Genomic DNA, 22,271 nt, shown 5'->3' with positions numbered 1-22,271 from the left:
GCTGCTCTGACAGATGGGAAAACAGAACAGCAGCATCAACACATGACACTTACACGCTGCATTAAGTGTGCCAACACACCGGCAATGCCGTAGTAATGCTTCATGGACATTAGTGGTAGAATCGCTCAATATATCATAGTTATAATTATGCTCAGTTTCCTAAAATAGTTCACCCAAAAATGAAAATTCTGTCATTAATTATTCACCCTCATGTCGTTCCAACCCCGTAAGACCTTCGTTCATCGTCAGAACACAAATGAAGATATTTTTGATGAAATCCAAGAGCTTTCTGACCCTGCATAGACATCAATGCAACTGATACAAGGTTGTAAGGACATTGTTAAAACAGTTCATGTGACATCAGTGGTTCAACTCTAGCAAATTAAGCTACAAGAATACTTTTTGTGCACAAAGAAAACAAAAATAACTTTATTCAACAAATTCTTCTCTTCCGTGTCAGTCTTTGAACCACTGATGCCCCATGGACTATTTTAAAGATGTCCTTGCTATCTTTCTGAGCCTTAAAAGAGTCAGTTGCATTGATGTCTATGCAGGGTCAGAAACCTCTCTTAATTTGCGTTCTGACGATGAATGAAGGTCTTACGGGGTTTGTAATGGCATGAGGGTAACTAGAACGACTAGAGTAATTAATGAGAGAATTTTCATTTTTGGGTGGACTATCCCTTTAAGTGTGCATGTCTTTTTAATTCCTTTTCCTAAATGTCAAGATGATGCTCTGTCATTTTGTATTGTTGTATTACATTATGTATAAAAATGTCAGTCGTGTGGCAGTTTGATCAAATAATGAGTCAAAAAAAGATCATTCGTCACTCTGGGAATGGAAGTTGAGTGCATTGGATTATGGGATGCAGTATTCTATAGGGTGTGCTTTGTCATATTTCTGCACATTGTAATAGGTCATCTGCTCTATGTATACAAAAACTGCATATTTGCACAGCATGCATAAAAAATACTGCGGAAATAGTAAGAGTAGTAGATTAGTATGCAATTAGTATCCATGGAGACCGATGCTACAGGCAGGAAGGCATTAGCACTGGCTGAAGCTCCGACTGCATCCGTCTCCCATAAGAAAGGTTCTATAGGTTACATATAGGCCTATGATATCTATGTTATAGATCAGTGTTTCCACAATGTTCCCCTTGCAACATCACAACATTTTCATTTTCTGCACTGGTAAATGTGACTTTGCTTGGTCAGAACTTGTAAATACGACATTTCCGACTTCACCTGAAGGCCACATACTCCCAGGTTTTCCATACACAATAAACCGAGATAGGAAAAAAGTGTTTTAAAATAGAAATAAAAGTTTTAACTGCTTATGCCGCAAGTGACCGAGGTGGTTTATACAGCGGCGGTGAACGTGAATTTGTATTCTGTGCATAAGAAGCAGAACTTCATGTTTTTGTGATGAAAACCCCTGTGATCTTTGCATGAGATGTTGCAAGTGCAAAAGTGCAAGATTTCTAGACAGCAGTGGTAATTGAGAGCTGGTGGAGCTTCTGACGGATCCTGACACTTCAGATCTCTGAGCATCATCAACTCTAATCTGGGGGGAGCTTCTCTGAGACCCTTATTATCAGACTCGGCGATGCTCTCCATGTCTGCACAAGTGGCCCTTGAGGCAGAGCACCAGAGGAACCGCTTTACATTAAGACAGAATGTACAATGATATCAGATGAAGCGGTTTCTTTTTAGTTTCTTCTGACAGAAACACTCATGCATTATTCCTCTCTTCTTATCTGGGTGTATTACTCAGTTATTTCATCATATATAGCCAGTGTACTTGACTAAAGCACGGCGGCCTGATTCTAGAGGACATTCGGATCCAAACCCAGCTTTAGATATCACATAATAACGAAACCCCTTATGGTCCCATTTTAAGACGCAGACTTTCATTAACAGATGCAATATTGTATATATTACATGTTTAAACTACCTCATCCAAGACATTCCCAGCGTGCTGTAGGATAATATTACAGCTCATAAAATGTCATGCAAAGTTAAAGCCAAACTGTTGACTGCTCTGCAGGCAAACAAACGCAGATGCCATATTTGGTCACATGACGTCATCGAGTCCGCCGTCTAAACATCTCACGCGCTGCCGCTGGATAAGAGCAAGTTAAGGTGACATGCAACTAACTAACTAGTCGGGTCAATAAAATCGAGGCGAACTGTTGAATGAACAGCCTCCTGCTCGCGAGCTTGTTGTGAGAGGGCGTCTCGAGACAGTATTCAAACGCTACACAGTTGCGAAATCTTTCAAAGCTCAGACAAGGGCACAGATGAGTTATTACGACACGGCCAGACGCAATATGCCTCCTATACGGTCTCGAGCGGTGCAACGTGCAAAAAAAAATGTTCAAATACTCACACATCGGTCGTACTGTTGGAGAATAGCGAAAAGCTGTCTTCTGGACAAGGACGGAGAGGTAGTAACTCGTGTCCCCTTCCCCCTCCAACATCTAATTTGAGGATAGCGGACTATCAGGCTCGCTGTCTCCGCATCCTGGCCGCTCGCTACAATAACAAAAGCGGGTAGACATTGTGCGAGTGAGCGACTCGCCCGGCTCCAGCCAATAGGAGGGCGAGTCTCAAAAGGACGGCGGCGCTCAGCCAATCACGACGCGGCTCTCACGGCTGGGCCCCAGGGCCGAGGTCTGTCTGGGTCGCGTCTGCATTGATATATCGGCGCGACTGTTTTTTTAAGGTGGCGCCGCTGAGATTACTCCGCCCTGTATCGGCTCTCCCCGCCCCATTCATCCCTGCTCAGTTTCCATCGATGATTGAAATTTACAACAGCCAGTGATGGCTACTTTTAGACTAGCACTCCAGTGCCGCATGCAACGAGCACTAGAAAGGTGCGTCCCAAATCGCGTACTTATGCACTATTCTTTAACGTTTTGTAGTATAAATAGTGCGAGTAGTGTGTTCACACTGGAAACGAAACCCTGGAGCACATTTTTTGAGATGCTAACATATATGTACAGGTTGCACATCAGTGAAAATAATAATATCACTCATTATGTCTATTATTAAGGGAAAAGAGGCTTTTTTTGTTCATTTTTTGGAGCAATTTCGTTTTTCCGGTTCAAAAAACAAAGTAACTGGAAAAAATGAAACTATATGAGTACATAGTGCATAAGTATATAAACTGTGTCCCAAATGACACACTATGCACTTACACTATGTACTTATGCACTATGTACACAATGCACTATGTATTATGAATTCAATCAAGTTATTTTGTCATTCATAATCGCCCCTCCACTTTCGCTACATAAAGAAATGACATTTGAGTGCATGAAGTATCCAACATTTATTTTTATTTTTTTGGTTAAGTGCATCGTCTGGGTATTTATAGTGTACTTTTTATTTTTGGAATTTTCAGTGTGAACACTATTTATAGGCCTACTACAAAACATTCACAGAATAGTGTATAAATACGCAATTTGGGACGCACTGATAGTGTATAAGTACATAGTGTATAGTGCATCATTTGGGACGCAGTTATATTCTTTTTAATCCCCACTGACAGCTTTAATAAAGGACTAAAATATATAACGGTGCCCAAAAGTCCACGCTGAAAATCTGGCATTTCGTTCATTTAAACCATGAAATAAACTAAAGGTGTAGGGTTATAAAACAAAGAAGGCATAAAATACAAAATACCAGATGTTCTAGCATTTTCACTACTTTTGGACACAAATAGATATATTTTACAGGAACAACATACAGTGGCATGCACATCTTTTAGCTAAGTTTGCATATGCAGGGAGCATTAAATATGAGCAGACTCCAAAAGGCTTTTACTCTTTCATTTTACTTGTTGCAGTCAAGTGATTTCCAGCAATCTGTCTTTAATCTCTCATCAACAGAGCGCCTTTTAGGAGCCCCCTCATATGATTCTAACTTCCTCCTTGATAGATTCCCTCCCTTGACCTTTCACCTGTCCTGAAATCTTTTCCTAACCCTCTCCCTTTAAGCTAAAACAAGAGGTCACCTTCTTATACCCTTTCTCATATCCTCTTACAAAGCATCCACTATTTTCATAAGACACGTGCATGCCTAAGATTTTACTGCTGATTCAATTATAATGCAATGCCATGCCACAGATACCTGGGGAATTTCAAGGAAGTATTTTACTGGAAGTAAACTAATATTTTAAGATTCAAATGTTTTACAATATACGTTTTAAATGTTTTTTAAATGGATAGTGCACACAAAAATGAGAATTCTGCCAAGTTACTCGCCATTCTAAGGACAAAAGAACTTAAGACATCACATGCTCACCAATGGATCCTCTGCAGTGAATGGGTGCCGTCAGAATGAGAGTCCAAACATCTGATAAAAACATCACAATAATCCACAAGTAATCCACACCACTCCAGTACATCAATTAACATCTTGTGAAGTGAAAAGTTGTGAGTTTGTAAGAAACAAATTCATCATTCAGATGTATTGAACTTCAAACTGTTGCTTTCGGCTAAAATACAAATAATATTGCTTTCTCCAGTGAAAATGTATGCTTGTCGGAATTAGGAGAAAAATATGTACATGCAATATAAACAAAATATAATATAAATAAGCACCATTTACAAGCAAAAAGAGTCCAAAACAGTTCTAATTAAATATGTTGGTGGATTGTGATGCAAGAAGACAAGCGATGGACTTTTTCACTGGACATTAATTTGGCGTTATTGTGGATTATCGTGGTAGTTTGGCCAGAAGCAACCATGTAAAGTGGTTGCTTTACACAGCTTTTCACTCCACGAGACATTAACTGATGGACTGGAGTGGTGTGGATTATTGTGATGTTTTTATCAGATGTTTGGACTCTCATTCTGACGGCACCCATTCACTGGTGAGCAAGTGACGGAAAGCTAAATTTCTCCAAATCTGTTCATATGAAGAAACAAACTCATCTACATCTGGGACGGCCTGAGGTTAAGTACATTTTCATTTTTGGGTGATTCCTTTGAATACATTAAGCACATTTGCAACGGAAAATAATTAGATAAAAATGTATACAGAGTCTAAACCCAAGAAAAAAAATATGGTAAGACTGACAGCAGAATATTTACAGGTAAGATTAGATCTTTTCTCTGACAGTTCTGATAAATAATATCAGAACAGTTAAATTCATTCAGACAAATATTTTATTATAAAGTCACATGTTCAAGAAATAAATGAGTGCATATTTACACTGCTGTCTCCCTGACTACTCTTAAGTGAACTGACATTAATGCTGCAGTGTTCTGTTAGCAGTGCTTTGCATAGCCCAGCGCCTTTTAATGATTAGAGGAAGATTCTGCAAATCTACAGAGTTGGTCCTTGGCATTGAGCACAGTGCATTTCCAAAATCTGAGATTTCAGACATCATGGTTTGCTGGGAGAGCGTGGAGTAAATGCTCCAGATGCCTCAAGCATGGTCTTCCTGCGCGCCGTCTCTTTAACAACATTATGGTTCAGCCTTCGCAAACGCTCCTACAACATAAAGATTGGAGAAGATGAAGAGGAAGACGACAAGCAAACTGATGTTTTATATTCAAAGTCTCGGTCTCTTACCTGTGCATTCTGGAGTATGTTGTTGACAAGCACCACTCTTCGCCTGGCATTAAGGAGTTTTTTTACATATGGGTCTAAGTCTAGTGCCACCTTCTGGTGTTCGTTGATCCTACACAACTCTGCAGAAGAAATGCTCACATGAGATGACATAATATTCATGAATTCTGCAGAAAGGAGCAGGAATGTTGCATTATATATTTTGTAATGTGGAAGGATTACTAAATACTATATACAGTCACCTTTTATATTCTATGCCAAAAGAAGTTATAGTCATAACATGTCACTTTCTAGGATAACAATAGGTTCTATTTTTCCCAGACATGTCCTGGCTGTGCCTTCTAAATTACCTTTAATGTCTGGGGTTTTTCTTTGTTTTCCTATTGATGTGCTCTCTACTTTTCATTCATTACCTTTTGCAAGTTGTGGATATTACATATTACTTAATTTGTACAGTTGTGAATATTACCCCAATTTCACTCAGAATCTCCGTGAGCATTTAGTTATTGTGCAAATTGTCCTCACTATTTTGCACACAGGTGCCACAGCACGTGCAAACTGCTAAATTGAAAAGAAATGCAATCTTGGTGTGTGAACTAGAATTTACTAATTGCCCAGAGGGATTGAGAAAAACTGTAAATGCATAATCACCTCAAACCAACTTACCAGATGTCAAATTATCAATGTGTTCCCTAAGTTCCACTTGGCTTTCTCTGCGAAGATAAATTTACATATAAACGATATAGCTAGCTGTATATATTTATGCAGGCTTTGAAATCCATGACTATGAATCATATCTCAAACGCAAACATCGTGCGAAATAATTGTTTTGCATGGTACAGCATCTCAAGACCTGTCATGTTGACAGCCATTAGCATGTTAGCACACAGAACTAATTTCTCGGGTTTTAAAAAAAACACGTATGTTTCCCAAAATGCACTACCTGACTGAGTGCACGTGTAAGTCAAGCTGCTGTACAGCGGGACTCAGGAGGTCCAGCAAACCCTCGGCGAGAGCATCTTTCCCTGAAGGGGTTTCCACCACTGCTAACGCTGCCATCTTCACTGAGCTCGGATTTGACCGTCACTAGCCACTGCCTCTTTACAGATATTACAACACAGCCCAAATACAACAGCTGTGCGATCATTTGTAAATCAGCGAATCTCCAAATTTGCGTGCTGCGTCATACATATGGCTGTGTTCAAATACAACTGTGGCCTACGACGCATGTGGAAAAAACTGCAAATTAAAAACAATGTAAAAAAATAAATAAATGGATAATAAAAGGGATTAAAGGAAATGATTAAATAAATAAACAAATAACATACAGCAACAGTACATTTGTGAGTAAAAACGTGATAATGTAACTAAATATTTCAACATAATTATAATATTAATTTTTCACAGCATAGATCCTTGCATGAAGATGATCATTCGAGGGTCTGTGGCATATTAGCTTTGTAATAAAAATAACAATAATAATTATAATTATACATGTTTTATATGAGGTTATGGTCTGATACGTGTTGAGCTATTGCATGCAATATTTGTAATTTTAAATTCTTTAAATTATTTTACTTCACCACAGGACGACTGTAAGTATATGGTCATGGCTCAAATGTAATTTAAAATGGTTAAACCTGCTCAGAACACCTTAAAGGTGCCATAGAATGCGTTGATAAAATATTTAAAATTGTTCTCTGATATCTACATAGAAGGTATGTGGCTTAGGTAAGGGCAAAAACTCTCCAGAATTTTTTACCACCCTAGGATTTCTCCCTAGAATGAAATGGTCTGTTATTGTCTTATTTGGAAGGGTCATGAATAATAATGTTGAGCTCTGTTCTGATTGGCTGTTTCACAGTGTGGCTCAATGTTAAGCTCTGTTCTGATTGGCTGTTTCACAGTGTGGCTCAATGTTAAGCTCTGTTTTGATTGGCTGTTTCACAGTGTGGCTCAATGTTAAGCTCTGTTCTGATTGGCTGTTTCACAGTGTGGCTCAATGTTAAGCTCTGTTCTGATTGGCTGTTTCACAGTGTGGCTCAATGTTAAGCTCTGTTCTGATTGGCTGTTTCACAGTGTGGCTCAATGTTAAGCTCTGTTCTGATTGGCTGTTTCACAGTGCGGCTCAATGTTAAGCTCTGTTCTGATTGGCTGTTTCACAGTGCGGCTCAATGTTAAGCTCTGTTCTGATTGGCTGTTTCACAGTGCGGGTCAATGTTAAGCTCTGTTCTGATTGGCTGTTTCACAGTGCGGCTCAATGTTAAGCTCTGTTCTGATTGGCTGTTTCACAGTGCGGCTCAATGTTAAGCTCTGTTCTGATTGGCTGTTTCACAGTGCGGCTCAATGTTAAGCTCTGTTCTGATTGGCTGTTTCACAGTGCGGCTCAATGTTAAGCTCTGTTCTGATTGGCTGTTTCACAGTGCGGCTCAATGTTAAGCTCTGTTCTGATTGGCTGTTTCACAGTGCGGCTCAATGTTAAGCTCTGTTCTGATTGGCTGTTTCACAGTGCGGCTCAATGTTAAGCTCTGTTCTGATTGGCTGTTTCACAGTGCGGCTCATTTCAGCTCATTTCTCACACAGCAGGAAAGAACACAGGAGGAAAATATATATTTCAATACTTTCTCTCGCAGTTATATCGCCGGGTATTTTTTTAAAGATAAAATCTTGATGCGCAACGTTTACGCACAAACCCTAGTCAGAGATGAGCATAAATACATGAAAATGTATTTAAAATAAAAATGCTAATTACTGTGTGGAAAAAGTATTTAAATACAAATACAAAATACTGTGTGGGAAAATGCATTTAAATACAAATACAGAATTTTGTATTTTGAAAATGCACATAATACATGTGAAATTGGCCTTATTTTTTGATGAACAATGAAATCAAAAGGTTAAGATCATCAGTGTCTTCACAAATGCACACAATCACTACACTAAACTGATGGTGACAGACAGTGATTAACTTAATTATTTTGTCTCTACATAAACATGCATTTGCATAGATGGGTGAACACAATCACCTGATTTTGTAAATATAACAATTTTTTCATTAAACACCAAGTTTGCACTTGTCTAAAAATGCTTACATTTACAAAACGAGCCTGCAATAGCAGAAATAATGAATAAAGCAATGGTCTGTGTTTAATGTCACAAGTCATAATCTCTACAGGGTTTTACCTGATTCTTTGATTCTTTTGTGTGGAGATTTAAGAAGTATACTCAAAAACATGATCACATGTGTCCTCAAAAATGACCCTCAACGTAATGAGTTTATATGTGAAGAAATCCATTTATTCACAAACTTCTCATGAAACGATTACTCTACTCGTATTTCGACTACTTGTTTGGCAGACTATTCCTCACGCCGCTGCTTTCTGGCCCTGTCCCAAATGGCGCACTTCATGTGCACTTGCGGTCTTGCAATGACTGGAGCATGCACGGGTCCATTAAAGCTCAAAGTATTCTTTGTTTTTGTACATGTACGCTAGCGTATGCGTGCAGTCGAACACGTCGCAAAGTATACTTCATTTGATGTTGTACGCGGACGCTGGGCGGTTGACACGTGTGCTCTAGAAAGCTTCGTCCATGTCCAGTATCTGCTCTATTTTTCCCCATAAGTTATGACCGATAACAAATATTTTTGAACTCTTTTAAACCAAAGCTGGCCTATCTCATACCCTCTCGCTCACAAGCGCTTGCCAATGTGAGTGTCTGTTGTTGTTGCAGTCGTTTAGTTTAGTTTTCTACTGTGAAACAATGGCCCGGGACAGTGTTGCCACCTTATGGAACAACTGATTACTGCAAAGCAAATTCAATGTGCATATGCGACCTGCACGTACAGAAAAAAATTGTGTCATGCGCACTGTAAGCTGACCCTTGTGTATGCGTAAAAAGTGAAGTTTACTTAGGGCTTAAGTACAGGTGACCTTAGGGTGTCCCAGTCGTCATTTGCCCTTGATGCACACTTCTGCTGAGCCCACACTGAGGCCAATAATTCCTGCCCACTATAAGCTGCGTGGATATATTTGCTTATCCCGATAGGCCATTCTATGTAAGCGATTTAGAAAAGTTCAATCGATTCACATTTTATATCATCGCCATGATATGTAATGTCATATCACCAAGCCATAACATGCAGTAATGCTTTAAACAGCAAGTTCATAAAAAAAAAAAAATTAAACAATCAAAACTGATTGGCTAATGCTATTTTTCCCCTTTCAGTGCTTTTTTATTCTTTCATGTTAACTGAAGGCAAATCTGAATGATGCACTATTTTAACTTTAATCAACAAGTACAATTGACTCATGACACCCTCACCTTATCTTATTCCAGAATGCTGAATGAAATTTTAAATACATGTATCTGAAATACTGCCCATCCCTGACACTAGTACTAATATGGTACTATCAGGCTTTCATGCGTAAATCTCGCGATATCTGACGCAGTAAGCAGCGCTCCATTTTCCGAGCTCGCGCAGTTGTTAGCACCATTTTGTGATGAATGAGGGGAGAGGAGGCTGAAAGAGAAGTAGATTGGTGTTAAATAGGCAATTTTATGGGATATAGCTTTGTCTTTAAGTTCTTAAATATATTTGGAAGAGGGGCGGTAGTTTACAATTTTCGTGCGTCCAGAGCGTGATTTTGTCGAGTCAGTCAGCTGCTCCAGCGACGTGCTAAGCTACACAGCTAACACCAGCGTTTCAGAGAAAAGGTAAGAATTAAATATATCTTACACATTACCATATAATATTACAGTGGCTAATATGTGAATAGGAACGGGTTTTGTGTGAGTTACATTGATATTGAAGTATAAGGTTGATGAACAGTCATACAGTTTTGTAAATACATTTGTGTAACCGTTAAATCTGGTTGTTTTACCATTATGTTGACGCCTGGTCTGAATAACAAAATCTTCTGAAACCTACTGAGCTCCTGACCAGCATTTTTGGGCATCATAAGCACTGTTATATCTACCAGCATACTGCAAAAACTTAATAAATGCTGTCTATGTTAGGCCAGGGGGGTTCAAGCCAGGGCCTTAATGGAGGTTTAGGGGGGTTGTGGAAAAGTGTAGAAAATAATTAAGTAAAAGTGTATTTAAATTAAATATTATTAATTATAAGGGAGAAAATAATTTAAGATTTAAATAAATAAAATCCCCGCCCGCAAGGAATTTCAAGGAAGTGTTTGGAAAAGTTTAGAGAGAACTGTAAAAAAAAATAAATTCAAAGATTTAAATAAAAAAAAATCTAGACTTGCATAAAAAATTTAAATAAATAAAAAGATTAAATAAATTGGTGCCGCTACCTTGCACATTTTTGGGGTTTATTTTCTAGGCAGTACATGGAAAAAAGTTTGGAGAGCAAACTGTAAAAAAAACTTAAAGTAGATTATAATAATTAAAAAAACAGATATTCTACTTGGAGAAAAAATCAAATCCTTACAGTACTCAAGAAAAAGATAGAAAAGTAGGGAAAAAAAGTCACCTTAATATAGAAAACATTTGAGTAGTATTTTAGACATTTTCACTATATAAACTTTGTCTTTATACAATAAACTATGTAGTTTAGCATGGAGGTCCCTTGCATTAAGAATGATTATATTTGGGGGTCTGTGGTGTCTAAAAGGTTGAAAACCCTGGTATAGGTAGTCAGCTAGCGAGATTTTAAAATCCAGCTGGTGTATTACTTTTTCTAACATCAGATTTCTCCATTGGCTTTCTTGTTTCTGTCTGTGAAACTTTAATTTCATGCATTACAGATACCTAACATCTATACTCTGCTGTTTCCCCCTTACAGGAGAGATCCCGGCAAGTCTGAAGAAACATGAGCGCCCCTTCTTCTCAAAAAGTCGTGCTGAAAAGCACCACCAAGGTGTCCCTGAATGAGCGGTGAGGCGCTAGGCATCCTGACAGCATTATCTCAAGGCCAGGGGGAAAAGCATACAGGGATAACTAAGGCGTCAAGCCTCAAGACACGTGTACTATGGAGGTCATTGAGGGGGAGACATCAGACCTGAAATGGACGCTAGACTGCCTGCACGGTGTGCGCCGCTTACCCAACATGACGGCGATTACATGAGTCGAGAATAAAGATCTGATAGCGTGCCGTGTTTGGCGAGGTGTCTCTTGCGTAAGCGGTGCACACCCAGAGGTGAGAGGGTAATGGTGAGGTAAGCCGACTGCACTTGAGTTCACTGCAGAAGAGCATCCTCAGCCATGGGAATGAGTTGATAATTCAAGATGGTGTGTGCCCTCTCTCACACAAAAACACACTCTCTCTCTCTCACTCAGATGAGTTTTTCTGCTCCTCCTGCCGTTCTCAATTTCTCTCTGGCTGTCTGCAGAATAAGGTGCTCAGTCCGTACCTAGACGTGACCTGTCCCCCCAACCCCTTCCCTTCTCATCAGAAGCGTCTTGCAGAAGAGCGTACCAGGTCACGGTCTTGGTTGTAAGTGGCTGTGTTGCCAGACACCCCTCTAGCCCTGGGCCGACTCACCGTGTGGTGTCTCGGACTGAAGACGTCACAGTGGGTTGATGGCGGCCTGTAAGTGGCAATCACTCTGAAATCTGCCTCTTTTCTATCTCTGTCTTCTCTTTTGCTGCTGAAACCACATCATAGGCGTTCAGTTTAAGCCAAATATGTTGGGGTGTCTCCACACGTAATGAAGAGAGAGAGAGTAAATGAAAGCAGGTGTGGTCTATAAAGGGCATTCTCTAGATTGCTACAGGATCCGCTGTAGCTGCGTCCATGCTGTGTGAAATTATTTGATTTGGAACCCTCCTTTCCTCGTATCCCCCTTTCCCTCCTCTGTCTCTCTCTCTCTCTCTACCCTCCTTCTTCTGTTGTGTCCCACAAGCTTCACAAACATGCTGAAGAACAAGCAGCCGACAGTGAGTAGCATCCGGGCGACCATGCAGCAGCAGCACATGGCCAGTGCGAGGAACCGCCGGCTCGCTCAGCAGATGGAGAACAGGCCCTCTGTGCAGGCTGCCCTGCAACACAAACAGGTAAGAGAGGAAATGACATGCACAAAGATGACCTAAGATGACACATTGAGGTGATATAGATGGAGCTGCTAATCAGCTGACGAATGCGTCACAGTACAAGTGGTTGCAAAATGCTGAATTCACAAAAAGAAAAAGCTTTTGAATATGTACACTACTGTTTAAAATATTATTTTTGTATTTAGGTTTTTTTTTTTTTTAATTGATAAAGTGACAGACTATTTTTATTTCTAAATAAAATTTGTTCCTTCAGATTTTACATTGATCAAAAAATCCTTAAAGTATTAACACAGAATTAAGTGTCACAACTGTTTTCAACATTGATAATGTTTCTTGAGCAGCAAATCAATGCATAGAATGATTTCTGAAGGATCATGTGACACTGAATTCAGCTTTGATCACAGGAATGAATGATATTTTAAAACAAATATTCAAATAGAACATAAATTGTAATATCAAAATAATATTGTAGATACTGTATTTTTGATCAAAAAAATGCAGCCATGGTGGCCATAAGAGACTAAAAACATAAAAAAAAATTTACCCCAAATTTGAAAGGTAGTGTACCATTGAAGTACGTCATTAATTAAATTTGCCCTTTTTTGCGTTCATAATACACTATTAATAAATATTCTATACAGTATGTCTAATTCTATGCAAAAAAAAAAACTTTTCCTAAGGAAAATTGTCGTCTTAATCTTTTTGAGCAGACATGCTCAATGTATGACATTTTTTTAGTTTTCAGCTCACAAGTCTGCACAGGCTATTGATTCATGTTATAAAATTTTCTAGGAATTATTTTAGGATAATGTTGTGGGTTGTGCAGCCATTCTGAACATTTGCAAATAGTTTACTTGGCAATTTAATGTTGGTTAACAGTGCAGTAGGGCTGGGTGATATGGGCAAAAAAATCATCAATATTATCAAATTATTAACAATCCTTCATATCACCCACCTGTAGAGCCTAAAACAGCGACTTGGGAAGAGCAACATCCAGGCCAGGCTGGGTCGGCCCATCGGCTCGCTGATGCCGGGCGGTGGCAGAGGACGAGGTTTTCCTGGAGGAATGCGTGGAGCTGGACGAGGACTGCGGGGAAGAGGAAGAGGTGGTGGCATGAGAGGAGTACTCTCTCTGAGAGGTGACTCTCTTTTCATCACACGGCTGTTTGTGTTTTCCAGGGTACTTCTCAGACCACTGTCCTGCGGTTACTATTTTAAGTAATACAAAGCTGCATACCCTCTATTTATACACAAACAGAGATTCTAATTATGTGCTGCTGCAGTTTTAAATCTGAGGAAGAGATAATTGCATGTATTTCAGTATAAAGCAAGTCCTTGCTTTGCTGAAAGTGCATTGTCAGCCTCTTAACATTTCAAAAGAAATCTGTGCTTCATTTGGAGCTGTCAATCACTGCAGTACAGCTGATGCTTTAGTGTTACACTGTTCGTCAGAGGTTTCACACCTACCCTCTAAACGTCACTATGTGCTGATTGATTGGTCTAAGCTGTCGTTTTATGGCTGTTAGGAGACCCCTGGTGTATTACAAGACCTGTAGTTCCTGCACCTGTTGTGCAGCCTAAGGGTGATAACAGAAAGAGACAGCTGAGGCCTGCCTTACTTTTCCTTCAAGGAGTGTAGTTGATCAATGGATCACCCCAAATTGTACATTTTCATCATGTTTTTCCAAATCTCTTTGACTTAATTCGGTGGTAAAGAAAATATATTTTGAAAAATGTTGGTAACCAAACAGTTTTGGTTCCCATTGCTTTCCAGTGTATGAACCCAAAAATAATTGAAGACAATGGGAACTGTGAAACCCAAACATTCGGTTATACCAAAACATTCTTCAAAATATCACCTTTCACAGAAGAAAGTCAGTCATACAGGTTTGGAACAACATGAGACGAAGTAAATGGCATAATTTGTATTATCCCTTTAAGGGTGAAATATAAATGGAGTAATTTTGACTCATTGCTGCTCTTGAATTATCATAAAGTTATTGAGAGAAGTTAACTGTAAAAGACATGGCATTGTCCCGTGTAGTAAAACAATGAGAATCTTAGTTTTGATGTTAGAAATGAATGCAGCTGGCTTGGTAACATAAGAATGGCACAACTTTAAGTACTCCCTTATGCATTCTGGAAGTAGTTTTCACATTAATTTTCCTGAGGTGAAATGACTTATCTGTCAGGTGCAGGTCAGATGAGAGGTAGGGGTGGTCCTGGACGTATCGGTCTCCGTCGAGGCATGCGTTATCGTGGTGGAGCCGCAGGACGAGGTGCTCTGGGTGGCCGAGGAGCAGCACGTGGAGCACCTGGAGGAAGAGGTGAGAAATACTAGGGCTGGGCGATATGGCCCAAAAAAATATCTCTGTATTTTTTTGGCTGATATGCGATATACGGTGTATATCTTGGTATTTTCTACGTTCTATTTGGATTAAAAAAAATCTTTAGGGCTGCAACAACTAATCGATAAAATCGATTATTATCGATTATGAAAATCATCGACAACGATTCTCATTATCGATTAATCGGGTCTGCCCACAGTGCACGTCCAACTTCAGCTGGTTAGTCAAATTACGGCACTGAATAATGCATTTCTATGGACAAAATGCATCTAAAAATAGTGGAGGAAACAGAATGAGATTCTGCCGGAGAAGCACGTGATCCAAGCTGCCCAAAACATGATAATTCTTTATTTTAAGCTTTAAGTTAATGCATAAGAGTAATGGCTTGCCCTGTCAGGCGCTTTGACAGATGCGTGTGCGTCCTCAGCGCAAAAACGTTCAGTTTACGGTCATATCCTTATCTATAAATGCCACAAATTCACGCGAGCATTTCCATTTTTGCATAAAGGTCCGTCCTGACAGTCTGTGTTAAGTTTAAAATACCGAATGAGCGCCGGCGCGGCGGGCGCGCGCACGCGCGTCAGACGGACAGAACACAGTAGAGAGGGAGACAATTAATAGGCTTTTCAGCGCAAACATATCCATTGTGCTGAATTATCTGTTGTTGAAAGTTAATTTAAGGTTTAAAAGTCAACATGCAGTGCGAATATTTTATGAGAGTAGGAACTTTAAAGGGATAACAGCGTGTAATTGTCTGTCTGAATATAAACATGAGACGCTCCATAACGGCCTTTTACAGGATAAAGAAATGACGAGGTGACTGTGATCAAAGTAGTTCCTGCAGAACATTACTCTTACCTGTTGGTTAACACTGAGTTTGTGTTTTTATTCCTCTTTATTATTTTAATTTTTAATAGAGGTTTAAACTATATTCAATTTTTACAATGCTTAACAAATTTATGTAAGTTTTTTAACAATGTGTTTATGTAAGGTTTGTGCCACTGCTGCTCTAAAGTAACAGTATTGGTGATAACCAAAATCATTTTTCGGCTTTCTCTACTGGTTAGTACTCCAATATGTGTAAGCTCTTTAGTAACAGTAGTAGGCTATTTTTAATGCTATAATATCATTATTGCTGTTATCTATGAAAGAAAACCAGAGCACTTATTTTTTTTTGTATTTTTTATTTGAGTATTTTTTTTTCGCGATACCCAATTGCAGTCAAAATGTACATAAACAATACCAGCAAGAATGCAAGCTGTTATGAGGCCATTTTTTATTATTATGTCCAATAAATGACAATAACATTTTTAAATTTAAACAAATTTGACAAATTTCTAAAATATGTTTTCTCTTTATTATAAGTGGTCTAATAAATTAAGCACTGTATGTTTTCATAGCATTCAGTTGTCACGTTTGTTTGAAGGACATTGGGCAGAATGTGGAATAGTGTTTTTTTGGGTCAATATTTTTTTAATCCGATTAATCGATTAATCGAAAGAATAATCGGCCAACTAATCGATTATCAAAATAATCGTTAGTTGCAGCCCTAAAAATTCTTTCTTTCTTTCTTTCTTTCTTTCTTTCTTTCTTTCTTTCTTTCTTTCTTTTTCTTTCTTTCTTTCTCTCCCTCCCTCCCTCCCTTTCTTTCTTTCCCTCCCTCCCTTTCTTTCTTTCTTTCTCTCCCTCCCTCCCTCCCTCCCTCCCTCCCTTTCTTTGTCTCTCCCTCCCTTTCTTTCTTTCGTTCTTTCTTTCTTTCTTTCTTTCTTTATTTCTTTATTTCCAGTGTTGTCCAAATGAAACAATGTTTATATTAAAGGCAATGAAGGCAAATATAGTGAAAGTATAGGATATGCTATCCATTATGTGCATACAAAGAGACTAAAATCACAAAATAATGCTTTTTAAAGTAGTTCAATTCACTAAACTAAAAATGAAAGTAAATAAACACAAGAGCACAGAATAATTGCATTATATTTTGATTACCCCATCTGCAATCATAAAATACACTTACTTGTAGGTTTAAAATTCGACATGACAATTATTGCGCTCTTATTCTATTGCGCTCTGGCTGTTTAGTGCGCTTATTCACTGAAGTATGTGAAGTCTAGTGGAGAATCACACGCAGAAGGCTCCTGACAGCAAAATGGAAATATTTCCATGATTGTCTAACGTTTACAGATGGAGACTACACCTGTGAAATGTAAGTTATGTTCTGATGAAAACCGCACATCTCAAACGTATTAAACGGCGTGAGTAGCGTTTCTGTCAGCAGCACATGAGTCTGTCAGAGCATCTGATGGGGCGAGCCGCTTTAAACTATACGTGTTAACTATATCGAGTTATTTTAAAGTCCTTAATAGGGCTGCGCAATTATGACAAAAGTCATAATTGTCGATTATTCCCTTGAGATTGTAATTGCAATTATTAATAACGATTATTTTGAACAGATTTATGTCATTGTTTAAAGCTGCTTGCAATATCTTTATATAAAATATATATTTAAAAAAAGGCTGAAAACACTCCTTCCTGAACTTTTATTGCTTTTCTATAGCATTGAGCCTCAAATGTCAACTATACATTGGTTTGGTTTCTTCTTTAAACAAAAAAAGCTAAAATTATGCATGGTATTATAATGTTATACTAAAACTAAAAGAAAAAATAGAAACTATTTACTAAAGCGATATATTCAATTTACAATTAAACAGACGAAATTTCAAATTACAGTAACATTTTACAGTACAATTTATATTATCAGGGCTCCAGACTAACATTCGAGAGCAGTGGCACCAGCACTGAACATGTAATATTACAAGTTTTGTCTCTTAAAAATGCACATTAGAACAGGAGCTTGAGTTGGGATGCAGATGTACCATTGTGAAAACTGTAACAGCCTCATCTTTTATACATAACCAAAAGTACAGCACCTCATTCTGGGGTCGACAATATAAATGGCCCGGTGGCCCGGACGTACTTTTAAAACCGTTAGGACCACCAGATCGCTCCAACCACTAGCCCGGTGGGGCCAGTAAAAATAATGCCTCGATTTAAAAAAAGTCTAATTTCACATTAATTACCTGTGGTTCTGTGTTTTGATTTCTGTTAAATCGTCTCGGTAACCACCGCTAACACGTTACGTGATCCCTTGCTCGCTCCCGCGGTAACGCGCGCAAACTGCACACTGCTGCTCAGCACCTACCTATAGCTACTATTAAGCTAGGCTACATGTTTCTGAAACCCACATCACCCGGCCAAACGCCGGGTAAAAAAGAGAAGGCACGGAAGAGAAAATCACCAGAGGAATTGAGGGAAAGCGAAAGGGAATACGAAAAGAAAAGGCAGAGAAAGTTTCAGCCCCAGTGGCGAGACCGCTGGAATTGGCTGGGCTTAGGGGTGTGCGATATGACGATTTTTGATCGTGTACGATAAAAATGTCTCCACGATCTGCTTTTGAAGAAATATCGTAGTATCATGCTGCAGCACACATTATATCACATACAGTTCTGGCGCCTCCGTCTCTATATACTGTACAACACGACATATAGCAGTAGAGTTACTCTGACAGGACACTGCACTTATTCACAATCCCAAAAGTACATTATTTGCACACAAGCCTTGCTGGTTAAATGTTTAATTCGCGCGCTGGTCTGATGTGCGCTTTTACTGAGCGCATACACCTGAAGCACGCGCACTAAAAAGCCTGTCTAACAGCGCCTGATTACTCAACTAACTTATCTTTTGCGCTAATACTGTCAAAACACACAAGGTTTACATACAGACTCAGTTGGTTATCTCTAAAATGAAAGTAAATAGTTAAGAGAGAAACTGATGCGTGCCTGTATATTAGATGCGTGCAGCTCTTAAAGGGACAGGACACTAAACATGCTGTCGACTGTCATTAAAGGGATAGTTCACCCCAAAATTTAATTTCTGTCATTATTTACTCACTCACATGTTGTCCCAAACCTATATTAATTTCTTGTGCTGAACCCAAAATAAGATATTTTGAAGAATGAGGGTAACCAAACAGTTGCTGGTCCACATTGACTTTGATAGTAGGAAAGAAAAATCCTATGGAAGTCACTGAGGACCAGCAACTGTTTGGTTTTCCACCTTCTTCAAAATAGCATTTATGTTCAGCACAAGAAAGAAACTCATTCAGGTTTAAAACAACTTGAGTAAATGATGGTATAAAAATAAAACATTATGACAGAATTGACAGACAGATGACAGAATATTTATTTTTGGGGGAACTATTCATTTAACGTTAACAAAACAACAAAACGCAGAGAAAAATCACTCACTATTCTTGACTGAAAAACTTTAATACAGTTGCTTTAGGAATCAGTCTATATAGTGTTTTATTTTTATATTTGTTCATTCAATTTCATTGAATGCTCTGCTAAATACACCTATTGTACCTGAAAATAAAGCACTGTTTGTTTTATTTGTATATTATGTGTATTTGTAATGTGTATCTTTGTTCTTATTTTTTAATAAGAGAGATAAAATGATGACAAAGATTTTTATCTTCGCCCACTTTGGCCTAAATATCTGCCATGTCTTTTTTTGTGTTTTTTGTTACCTTGAAAGGCTTTGTCTTTCTAGTTTGGCTGTAATGCTCAGACAACTTGTAAAACCAACATGACAAAGAATCGTGATAAAATCGTGAATCGTGATATTTCTAAAAAAAAATTGTGATATGATATTTTTCCCATATCGCCCACCCCTAGCTGGGCTACGATCAAGAAACAAAAGAGGTTTACTGTGAGCTCTGCAGATCAATGCCCACATATGCAGACAAGTAAGTTAGAGAAACGTTAACGTGTATGAAACCTATGGTATGAACATAATATAATGAATTGCTTTGTGACTACGGAGAATGAATCCTATGCAATAGGTTTATTTGCACTTGTTTCATGTTTTTGCACAGTTTTGCTGCACTTTGCACTAAACCTACCTTTAAAAAAAAAAAATGTTATTCATGTTGTTCAAGCAAACTGTTCTTTTTCGTGATTATTGGGATCAATACCCGACGCTTTGACCTGGGCCAGTGAACTTCAAAAGACAGTGGCAAATTTCCCTTATTGTCTACCCCTGTCATTACCATGGTAAAAAAAGTAGCCTAACTTATATAGTTTCTATGGTGTTTGCATTGAAAAACAGTAGCCTAAAGACAGTCAATTACAAATCCACATCGACTGATAGAATAATTAACAAAGTAATGTATATATTGCATTACTCCTTTAACATATTTAGTATATTAATAATACTCAATATAAATATCCTACTTTTCTGCCACCGTACCATTGTTACCGTTAGTGTTACTACAGTAAAACTATGGTAAACGTGGGTGATTTGTGGATTGAAACGTCTTCTGACTGGATCGTTGTTGCACTGTTTCTGCATCAGTGTTGATGAGAATAACAGCTCCGATTTATTTGGCTTTAAACTAGTTTAAATGAAAGAGATGTGATTTGTACTGGAGACCTCTGCGCTGAACCCGAGTGCTTCTTACTGGATTTCACAGCGTTGGTTAGTGCGTGATCGCGACTGGTCACTGTGATTATCGCGCCCTGCGCTGTTTTCTTTTGGGGCGAGCGGATGAAAGGTCAGTGTGGTGCGCAGTTCAAACGAGTACCGCTATTTTGTTCTGCTTTTGACACGTTTGGGGTTTAACATATCAATCATGTACAACAGAGTGACAACGACTATCAGTTAGACACAGGCCCGGTTTAAATTAAGACATTTCAGCAGCTTTTATAAAAAATGCCTTGGAAGAAAACGTTACAGGTGTGCATCTTGAGATAGAACAATGTGACTGGCATGTTTTAAGATATGTCAGAGCAAGATCTTTTTAGTTGAGACAGCTCAAACATGCATTTTAGTCTGGAACTAGCCTGAAGACTTGTGTGTGTTTGAGTTTGTTAATCCCTGCGCTGCAAACACCTCTTAAGCACACAGAATAATGCAAGTGGGCATTTTTAATTGTTTGTTTATTTTTGTAATCACGGCTTTGAATGATTGTTATCGTGGTATCCATAATTGTAATCGTGATTAGAAATTTGATTAATTTTGCAGCCCTAGTCCTTAATACAAGGCATGTCTCATGTTTGTCTCTCAACATTAAAGTCCATGATTATCTCTCTTAGGCCGTGGGGGTCTGAGAGGTCGTGGAGGGTTTGCAGGAAGGGGTCGTGGACGTGGCAGAGGCCGAGGAGCAGGTCGCTCCAACGTCACACGAGAGCAGCTGGACAACCAGCTCGATGCTTACATGTCCAAGACCAAAGGCCATCTGGATGCCGAGCTGGATGCGTATATGGCCCAGGCTGACCCTGAGAGCATGGAGTAACCACAGCCGAGCTGAGAGAGAGACAGCAGTTCCCCGAAGATCTGCAGATAATAGACTGATTGACAAGATACACGTCCAGTACCATTAAAGCTGTTGCTCTTGGACACTCCCTGAGAAGACATTTTAAACTGGAAGGTTGTACAAAGTTATGTATCATCCCCGTAATCTTCAAAGGTTTGTGAGTCGCCAATTGCATTTTCTAAACTGAACCCTGTACCATCATAAAAGCCTCACCACAGTTCTAAAACACAAGTCCTCTTAGTAAACTTCTTGGCAGTGAAGTGAAGGAAAAAAAAAAAACTTTTCAAATGAGCTATAATAATAGAGATTGTGTTTATAATGTTTTTTTTCTGAAAATGGCCCAATGTATGAGGAACTGTGAACTCTAACCAAGTACATTTGATCATCTGGTGTTAAAATGTGGTTTATATAGATGAACAGATGTTAATTACTGTAATGTTCTACAAATGAAACTTGCCTTTTATTATTGTATTTTTAGGTTTTAAAGTAGAACTTTTATTCAGTATACACAATCTTGATATGTCTTTTTTTTTTGTCTGTCACAAAAGATGTTTTAGAAGTATATTGTAACCCACAACTTTTGTTTGTTTTTTTTGTTTTTTTTTTCTCTTTTGGCTTCTAATAAATCTTGGCCATAAGACTCGTGCTTCCTTTACATTATCAACACTAACATTTTAGACATTTAATGATTTTTTTCTTTCTTTCTTTCTTTGTCTGACTAGCTTCAAATGTTCAGTATCTCCACAAGAGGGAGGTATAAAGCTGTGTGTGGTACTGTGGGGAGTTTTCCTCCCAAGTATAATTTACAGTAGATGGGAATAATTCAATGTTTCTGGGGTGTATGAATGTGTACAATGAGAACAGCAATATTTGTACTTTGTTGGTCCGAGTGGCTAATTCTTTTCAATGGTCTAAATATCACAGAAATTATATTAAATATTGTTTCAATATTTCTC

The 22,271-nt window shown here is 38.5% G+C and overlaps 2 protein-coding genes across 3 annotated transcripts; one reads left to right on the top strand and one right to left on the bottom strand.

The window, feature by feature from the left end:
• Window positions 1–1,758: 1,758 nt before the first annotated feature.
• On the bottom strand, window positions 1,759–6,802 carry LOC306885078 (SNARE-associated protein Snapin-like). Its single transcript, XM_079441412.1, has 4 exons — window positions 6,527–6,802; window positions 6,250–6,296; window positions 5,587–5,705; window positions 1,759–5,505 (listed from the first exon to the last, which is right to left on the bottom strand). The coding sequence occupies exons 1-4, from the start codon at window positions 6,640–6,642 to the stop codon at window positions 5,398–5,400; spliced, it is 390 nt and encodes a 129-aa protein (XP_079297538.1). The 5' UTR covers window positions 6,643–6,802; the 3' UTR covers window positions 1,759–5,397.
• A 3,216-nt stretch (window positions 6,803–10,018) lies between these two features.
• Window positions 10,019–21,952, top strand: LOC306885707 (chromatin target of PRMT1 protein-like). 2 transcript variants are annotated; one of them, XM_079442424.1, is made up of 6 exons: window positions 10,019–10,299; window positions 11,387–11,478; window positions 12,447–12,597; window positions 13,556–13,733; window positions 14,787–14,921; window positions 21,095–21,946. In XM_079442424.1, exons 2-6 carry the CDS (start codon window positions 11,414–11,416, stop codon window positions 21,292–21,294), a joined length of 729 nt encoding a protein of 242 aa, XP_079298550.1. In that variant the 5' UTR covers window positions 10,019–10,299; window positions 11,387–11,413; the 3' UTR covers window positions 21,295–21,946. The 2 variants fall into 2 exon arrangements, with proteins under 2 accessions (XP_079298550.1, XP_079298551.1); XM_079442425.1 differs by having other exon boundaries at window positions 10,031–10,299; window positions 14,793–14,921; window positions 21,095–21,952.
• Window positions 21,953–22,271: the final 319 nt, after the last annotated feature.

The sequence above is a fragment of the Barbus barbus genome (genome assembly GCF_936440315.1).
Source record: "Barbus barbus genome assembly, chromosome: 19".
NCBI lineage: Eukaryota > Metazoa > Chordata > Actinopteri > Cypriniformes > Cyprinidae > Barbus > Barbus barbus.
Note: the sequence above shows the minus strand (reverse complement) of the source record. Positions and strands in the feature narration are given on the sequence as shown.